The 8,592-nt window shown below is 44.3% G+C and overlaps 1 protein-coding gene across 5 annotated transcripts in view; it reads left to right on the top strand.

The window, feature by feature from the left end:
- Nucleotides 1–4,651: 4,651 nt before the first annotated feature.
- ZNF181 (zinc finger protein 181) overlaps nucleotides 4,652–8,592 on the top strand; it is an 11,925-nt gene continuing 7,984 nt past the window's right edge. For 4 of the 5 annotated variants that reach the window (XM_040446185.1, XM_040446184.1, XM_040446181.1 and 1 more), the window contains exon 1: nucleotides 5,910–6,215. In XM_040446185.1, coding sequence (XP_040302119.1) covers nucleotides 6,207–6,215 — 9 coding nt within the window. In that variant the 5' untranslated portion in view covers nucleotides 5,910–6,206. Of the gene's footprint in view, nucleotides 5,394–5,909; nucleotides 6,216–8,592 lie in introns of those variants that run through there. The other variant, XM_040446183.1, reaches the window with a different exon arrangement.

Genomic DNA, 8,592 nt, shown 5'->3' with positions numbered 1-8,592 from the left:
CCATCCTTGTCTTTATTCATACATATTTCATGTAGTCACAATCTGGGCAGAAACTATTTTCATCCTGCCTTTTTTTTTCATCTGTTACATAAACCTGTTTCATGTTTCTCTATGCCTTTATTGTTTTCCTTTGAAATGTCTGTGTACTTTTTTTTTTTCTTTTCAAATTTTTATTCAAATTCTAGTTAGTTAACACACAATGCAATATTGGTTTCAGGAGTAGAATCACTTACATACAACACTCACTGCTCATCATAACAGGTGCCCTCCTTAATACCCATCATCTATCAAGCCCACCCCCACCCACCTCCCTCCATCAACCCTGTTTGTTCTCTACTGTTAAGAGTCTCTTGGGGTTTCTCTCCCTCTTTTATCTTCCTCCCCTCCCGTATGTTCATCTGTTTTGTTTCTTAAATTCCACATATGAGTGAAATCGTATGGTATTTGTCTTTCTCTGACTAATTTCCCTTAGCTTAATATACTCTAGCTCCATCCATGTCGTTGCAAATGGCAAAATTTCATTCTTTTTGGTTGCTGGGTAATGTTCCACTGTATATATATATACTATATCTTTTTGATCCATTCATCAGCCAATGGACATTTGGGCATTCTCCATAGTCTGACTGTTGTTGATAATGCTGCTATAAACATCAGGATGCATGTATTTTGGTATCCTTTGAGTAAATACTTGTTAGTGCAATTGCTGGGTCATGGGGTAGTTCTATTTTTAACTTTTTGAGGAACCTCCATACTGTTCTCCAGAGTGGCTGTACCAGTTTGCATTCCCACCAGCAGTGCAAGTGGGTCCCCCTTTCTCCACATCCTTGCCAACACCTTCTGTTTCTTCTGTTGTTAATTTTAGCCATTCTGACAGGTGTGAGGTGGTATCTCTTCATGGTTTTGATTTGTACTTCCTCGATGATGAGGGATGTTGAACATCTTTTCATGTGTCTGTCAGTGATCTGGAAGTCTTGTTTGGAAAGTAGTGACTTCATAAAGAGGTCCTGGAGTGCCCTACAGTGCAGTGTCCCCTGTTCAGAACCTGGCACTTCAGGAGAAGTGTTGCTTCCACCCTGCTGTGGTTTGGAGTCACTTTTCCTTCAGGACAGCCACCTGCGTGACTCTCTGCCTGTTGTGGGCTCTGCTTGTTCATCCTCCCTGTTTGTGGGCTCCCTGGCATGAATGTCTGTTTTTCACCTTTCTCAGTGCTACTGGTTCCCTCTCCACGACAGACAGCTTTGCTCCCAACCACGTCTTCACCCTTCCTACCTTCTCTGATGTGGCCTCTTTGCTATCTTTAGTTGTAGAGTTTGTTCAGCGAGTCTTCAGATTGTCCTCTGGGTTATTTACACTATTGTGTCATCTAGTTGTTTCTATGGGATGAGGTGCACGTAGGTTACTCCTGCTCCACCATCTTCCCAGCCCCATATGTTTTTATTTCTTGTGGAATAGCCATTAGTTCCTTTTATAGATAAGATTCCTGGTAGTGTGTTTCTAGATCAAAGGATACATGTACTGTAAATTTTAAAATACATTAAATAGATTACTCTTCAAGATATCTGCAAAAGATTGACAGCTCCACCAGCAATTTAAGTTCCTGTAATAGTTGATCTTGAGTTATTTTACTTCATGACACATTTTGACTTTTGTTCTAAGGGGTTATGTTACATTTCTTGCTAGAGGACAAGAAGTTTCTCCCATGCTGGAGAAATTGAAGGCGGTATTGTGTGGTTGTAATAAGTAGTATTCTGCCCAACTTTCCTGCAATCTGAAATTTTAAGTTCCCCAATTTGTGTAGGGTTCAGAAAGTCTTATTTTTTTAAACAGAATCCAATTTTAGGATGAGACCTGGTTGTGCTAAATATACTGCTTCATCACCTGCTTAGATAGGCATGGTCAGGTTTCTCTTAACTGTGTGTATGCAGTTTTAATAATAGGTGTTCATTTAGAATGGCATCTCTAACGTATGAGTGGCATTCGTAAATATGAAGAGTTACGTGGCTTTGGGCAATAGAAGGCTACCTCCCGCCCCAATATTTAAGGAAGTAGGGTTAAATAGAGAGATTTAGCAGGGCTTATAACAATGAGTGGATACATGAAGAAAAAGATAAGAAAGCATGGCATTATACTTGGCTCCTTGTTACATGTGAGTACTAGGATTTCTTTTTTAATGTTTATTCATTTATTCTGAGAGAGAGAGAGAGAGAGAGAGAGAGAACATGAGTCAGCAGGGGGAGGGGCAGAGAGAATCCCAAGCAGGCTCCATGCTGTCAGTGCAGAGCTCAATGCAGGGTTCAATGTCATGAACCGTGAGATCACTACCTGAGCCAAAGTCAGACACTTAACTGAGCCACCCAGGTGTGCCCACAAACGGGGCTCTTGACACCGGCCCTTAGTTTTCCTCAGGGAACCTGGCCAACCTCCCAAAGCAATGGCTATACACTGTTGGTCAACGTATGCACACTTGACACTTCCCACTGAGTTCACCCTTTAGTGTGAACCTAATACTGGTCATCTAAATAATCGGAGATGTAGGATGTCAGAGTTCCTCAAGGATGGAAGGAGAGAACATGAAGGTTTTCTTTGGAGGCTCTGCACAGGTTCTACACTGGGCATTCTGGGGTCAGGCCTGGGCCAGATTGGGAATGGAGAGGTCTTCCAATCAGTGACAGAACTGGGACTAGACGCTTGGATTCAAAACTTTGGCCTATAGTGCATGTGTGTAGGCTTATTACAAAGTGACAGATGGAGGATGGGACAATAACAAGGATAAAGATCTCTACCAGAGGTCTCGGCAGGAATCTCTCTCCCCATGGCAACATTATGTCATTTTGTTGACGTCTCTGGAAGCTAGAGTTCCAAACTTACTTATTGCCATGAGTCTTGGAACAGTTTCAGAATCAGTATGAATCAGCTTTTCTTCTCCCAAATTCATATTCTCAAATTTGCCCTGGATTAATTTCCAGCAGCAAAACCATTTACTGTAAATAGTGAGTAACAGAAAACGAAGGCAGGGCTAGTGGAGGAGTGGGTTCAGTAGGGCATGTATTTTCCTATCTCCTTACTGATTTCTTTTGGCCCTATTTCCTTTCTCAAGTGACTGGCATATTTAAAACCAGCTTGCTTATTATGCCTGTGACTTCCCGCTCCACCTGCCCCTGGATTTCTCTTTATTCTCTACTCATTAGAGTGCCTCTCTCCTTTTTGGAGTGCTCACATGTTAGGGTTTCAGCTTTGAAGCAAGTTCTTTAAGAGCTGGACATAAAGAGCTACTGAAACAAAAGGACTAGCCCTTTATTTAAACTTCTCACCTCTGCCCCAGCCCCATCTAGTCTTTTAAGGTTAGCCACTCCCCTCACCCCACCGTGAACTTAATTTATGTGCCAAATATCTGAAGGCTCATAATGGGAAGACTTCATAATTCTCTCAGGAAGGTTATGAGAAAAAGCAGCAACAATGCAGAATCCGTACGTAAAATTTACTGCATGGACCAAGCAGGGACTGTTATATCTAAATGTAGTTTAAAGTGTTTGCAGATTGGTAGTAATCCCACAACTTGTCTGAACTTGTCCAGAACTTGTCTGGGGCACCTGGATGGCTCAGCTGGGTGTGAGCACACACACACACACACACACACACACACACACACACACACACACACACACACACACCATCTTCTTTATCCATTCATCTGTCAATGGTCATTTAGGCTCTTTCCACACTCTGGCTATTGTCGATAGGACTGCTATAAACATTGGAGTGCATGTGCCCCTTCGAAATAGCACACCTGTATCCCTTGGATAGATAACTAGCAGTGCAATTGCTGGGTCGTAGGGTATGTATTTTAATATCGAAAAGGCTTTTGCTCTAAAAGAACAATGACCAAGAGATGTGCAATTCTCAGAGAAGGAAATATTAAAGCCAACAGACACATGAAAAGATTCTCAACCTTATTAACGACAAAAGATATGCAAATTTAGGCCACATTGAGCCACAATTTCACACTTAGCAGACTGGCAAAATCTGAAAATTTCACAAAATCAAGTGCTGGCAGTAATAGCTGGCAACCAAAATAACTATCAACCATGCTGGGAGTGCAAATTGGTACAATTTTGGAATACAATTTGTCATTGTATAATAAAGACTTGGATGGGAAAATATTTTGCATTGGCAAATCTTTTCCTCTTACATATTGTAAGCCTTAAGAAGAATCTAGGTGGTGTCACAGTGTTTTTGCAAACTACTCTTGCTATAGGAATTAAGCACCACACCCACAAGATACATACCGAGGTGGAGGCACACTGATGAATCTGATACACATAAGTACTTGACATATACAAGAAAATTCATAGCCACACAATTTATCATTTAAAAATAAATACAATTGAAATCAACAATTATAAATTAAAAGAAAGTAAAGGATAAACCCACAGATACACCCGCAGCAGGCTGCTTTGGCCTGCGGACATCTGCAGGTGGCGCGCGTTTGGGTGGGCGGGGCGAGGTCAGCGCTTCTGGAGACATGGGGGTAGGCTCTGCCGGTTATCGGAGGAGTGAAGGTCTTTTTCCTCAAAGCGTTCGCTCGAGCCTGTCATTTCTGAGTCCTTCGAGGACCTGTACACGTGACGGCGGCAGTCAGTGTCAGAGCCGCGACGCGACCGCACACATTTCCGGGAAGTGGCGTCTGTGCGCTGACAACTGTTGCCATGAAAGCCCGGACACAGGGCATTTTAGGGAACGACAGGACTGGGCAAGCGGACGCCGAACACTCAAGACCCTCACGTGCTGACCACAGTGGCCCAGGCTTTTGTACGAGAGGAGACCTTCCGCTGGCAGAGGCCAGCTCTCCGCCGGCACCAAGCAAGGGCGGCCCACGTCCCGGCAGGAGGACGTACGCGTGAGCAGACCGGCGACCCGGAAGACCTTTCGCGGCCGCCTAATTTTCTGGGAAGTGTAGTTTCGTGGTTCGGGCGCCATTGTACTTAAGAAGCAAGCAGAGGGCGATCCTGTTGTCCCCTGGATGCTTCGCGTGCGCGTCCCGGTGGAGCAGCTCTGCGACGAGAGCCATCCGCCGGGGCGTTCCTCAGACAGCGCGGCCGTTTTTCTCGCCGGGCGCCCGGAGCTCGCACGGCCGCGCAGCCTTCTGGGAAGTGTGGTTTTACGGGGGGACGTGCGAAGCGCCGGTAACTTGTCCCCGACGCGGAGGCGTCTGGGAAATGCCGAGTTGGTGTGGGCTCCGTCCCCCGTCCACCCCGCGGTAGTGTCGGGAAGGCGGCCGAATTTTCCAGGGATAGTGCGGTTCTCGTGACGGCGGCGGCCCTGGTCCGCGGAGGTGCGGGCTCTGGTCCGCCCGGCCCGGGCCTCGGGGCCAGGGAGGGCCCGCCGGAACTCAGGCAAGTGGAGTCCCAGCAGGGCGGCGGGGCGCCGGGCACGCTGCTGCCTAGTCTACGCCGCGGGGGGAGCACCGCCTGGGCCTTAGCCTCCTGGGCCTCTCTGTAAAAGGGGTATCGCTTACCTCCTAAGAGTTGTGACAAGGAAATGGGCGAGTGAGTGTGCAGGGTACGCACTGAAAGAAAACCCCATCCGCAGTGGTGTTTAGTCAATCCGGTCATGAAACTGACGCTTTTCACGTGTGCAGCCTTCAACAGATGGGTTCAGTGTCGCTAAGTTTCAGTTTTCTCACCCTTTAGAAGAGAAATATGGAATAATGTGAATGTCCACCATGCATAGCTGTGAAGATTGAAGGAGCTCTTCGCATGATTACTGTTGTTCTGTGAGCCTGTCTCGTGTGTGTGTATAAAATAAATGTATACTTATATACATATATATACCTATATATATATAGACATATATATAAACGTATATACAATATATATATTATATAAAATAACATATAAGATAAACTATATATACACACACACACATACATAAATATACACACACACATATATAGTAGATTTACACACCGTTGGCGCCTGGTGAATGATTACCTCGTGCTAAGGAACACTCTGCTAGTTCAGGGGAAGAATGGAGTCTGAGAAAGTGATTCCCAGTGTACTTTTCCTTGCAAGTGTGTTACAGAGCTGCAAGATAAGCCTCATTTTTCATGGCTTCTTTTTTGTGTTGATCTGCCTTCTCAGGACACTACTCTTCTTTAAGACAAGAGCCTGAAAAGAGGACTGTGTTGACTTGGAAATTGCAAAGCCATGTTGCAGGTAAGTGGGTAAGGTCCCCGGATCTTCCTGAAACACCTTAGCAGAACTCTTGAGTGTTTGCTTTGCTTCTCTTACCAGTTCCTACCTAATGAAGTCCATTTAGGGACCGGATCTGTGATTCCTTTCATTATAGCAAAGAATGGAGCCCACAGAAGAACTCCCAAAGTACTGTCTACTCTCAGTGCTCCTCTTCTGCCATTTTTCTGCTTGAAGCCTCTGTAGAATCTTGAGCAAAAAAAAAAAAAATTTTTTTTTAATTACAATTCAGAATTCATGTTTAGAATTTTAGGCTATTTGCTTTACAGTTGTCAAAGCAGTATCATGTGGTCTCAGTTAATGGTATGCCAGTCCTTTCAGTTGTTCAAGTCAAGAGATGTTTGGAGTCATCTTTGATTCTTTCCTTTCTCTTGTAACACATTCAGACGCCCTAGTTGAATCTGAAATACATCCCGGATATCTACAGAATCTCACCAATGGTTGCAACATCACCATCGCCACCACCGCCACCACCATCCTGTCATTCCTCAGCTTAAAACTCTTCAGTGACCCTAACTCAAGTCAGAGTTCTATAGTGACTTAAAACGCTTTGTGCAGGGGCGCCTGGGTGGCTCCGTGGGTTAAGTGTCCAACTCTTGATTTCGGCTCGGGTCATGACCTCACATTCGTTAGATCGAGCCCTGCATCGGGATCCTTGTTGAAACCTAAGAACCTAAGAGTCTCTCTTTCCTTCTCTCTCTGTGCCTCCCCTGCTGGCTTCTTGCATTTGTTCTCTCTCTCTCTCTCTCAAAAAAAAAAAAAAAAAAAAAAAAAGGAAAGAAAGAAAGGAAGAAAGAAACCAAAATGCTTTGTGCAATTACACTTTTATACCTCTGATCTCATCTTACTACTCTGTCTCCTTGTTCCCGTGAGCTCTAGCCACACTGGCTACGGCTTCCAGGCCTTGGAAATTGCTGTACCGTCTGCTTGGAATATTCTTTCCCCAGATATGTAGAAGCTTGATTCTTAACCTCCTTCATAGCTTTGCTCAGTGGTTACTTTCTCAGGAAAGCTTCTCCTAACACCTGCAGTCAACTTTTCTAACAATCACTTCTACTCCTCCTCACTGCTTTGTTGTTTTCCAAAGTGATTATCACTCACTAGACAACACGTTATTTAGTAAGTGCATATGCTCGTTGTTGGTCTCCTCCCTCTAGGAGGGATTTTTCCCCCCCCTGTCTTGACTGTTTTCAGGACCCAGAGTGGCATCTGGCACAAAACTGATGCTTGGTTGTTCAAAATAATAAGTTTTCACTATAGCCGCACTTTTGGTTTCATGGAGGAAGACTTTATTAATTATAAGGGAATGGGAATATAAGGAATTAAACAATTATAGTAAACATAAAGAGGGAGAGAAGTATAGAGAAGAACAGAGAAGGCTTAATACAGCAAATCAGGTACTTAAAACATCTGACCTTCTGGCTCGGGAAACCCTGCGGTGACCAGCCCAGTTGGAGTCCCAAGGGTCCTGGAAGGAGCATCCTCCCCTCAGGTGAGACTTCTGAGTAGCTATCCTGCCCGGGCAATATATACATATACTACCCTTGTGTGATTTATGGTTAGTCATTAAGTTTGCCTAAGTGCAGTGCTGAGCAAGCTGTTTTTTGTTTCTCTTATCATGTCTCACCCAGGAGCCTGGCATCTGCATATTCCTTTTCCCTTCCTGATCCATTCTAGGAGGCCAGCCTGATTTGGCTCAAGGAGGAACATGAGGCACATTAATCCCTCTTGGCGTCAGGAACAGAAGGGCCAGTTTTGATCTTGAGGCCAGATACGGCATACAAGCTGACTAAGCCCCCATGATTGTGTATGTGTGGCTCTGGGCAGAAATTTGTAACGAGTCACATGAACAGCTTTACACGGAACATTAGTAAATCGTTGTTGAGTGAATGAACCTTGAAAAAAACGGTTAGGATCCTTGAAAAAAAAGGGTAGGATTATCAGGTGGAAGGTGAAACCTGGCATATGTTAGTGCCATAGTGTTAGTGGCATATGTGCACGTTGGGCAGAGTCTGGTTTCTTGGGAATATTAGATAACTAGGGGGAAAAACTTTTTTTTAAGTAAAAGCTAAAGTGAACTAGTTGCCAAAATCATTCATTGATACATTTTGTAAACACTTGTGAAATATCTGTTGGGAAGAATCTTACATAGGTTTGAGTGTCCTATCCCGTGACATACAGGACTTCGTAATCTAGTGCAATACTAAGAGAGCTTTTCTTTTCTTTTCTTTTCTTTTCTTTTCTCCTTTCTTTTTTTCTTTCTTTTTTTTCTTTCTTTCCCTCCCTTCCTTCCTTCCTTCCTTCCTTCCTTCCTTCCTTCCTTCCTTCCTTCCTTCCTTCC

The sequence above is a fragment of the Herpailurus yagouaroundi genome, unplaced genomic scaffold (genome assembly GCF_014898765.1).
Source record: "Herpailurus yagouaroundi ecotype Mexico unplaced genomic scaffold, PumYag 194, whole genome shotgun sequence".
NCBI lineage: Eukaryota > Metazoa > Chordata > Mammalia > Carnivora > Felidae > Herpailurus > Herpailurus yagouaroundi.
The sequence above is the reverse complement of the archived record's forward strand: the minus strand, read 5'-3'. Positions and strand labels throughout refer to the sequence as shown.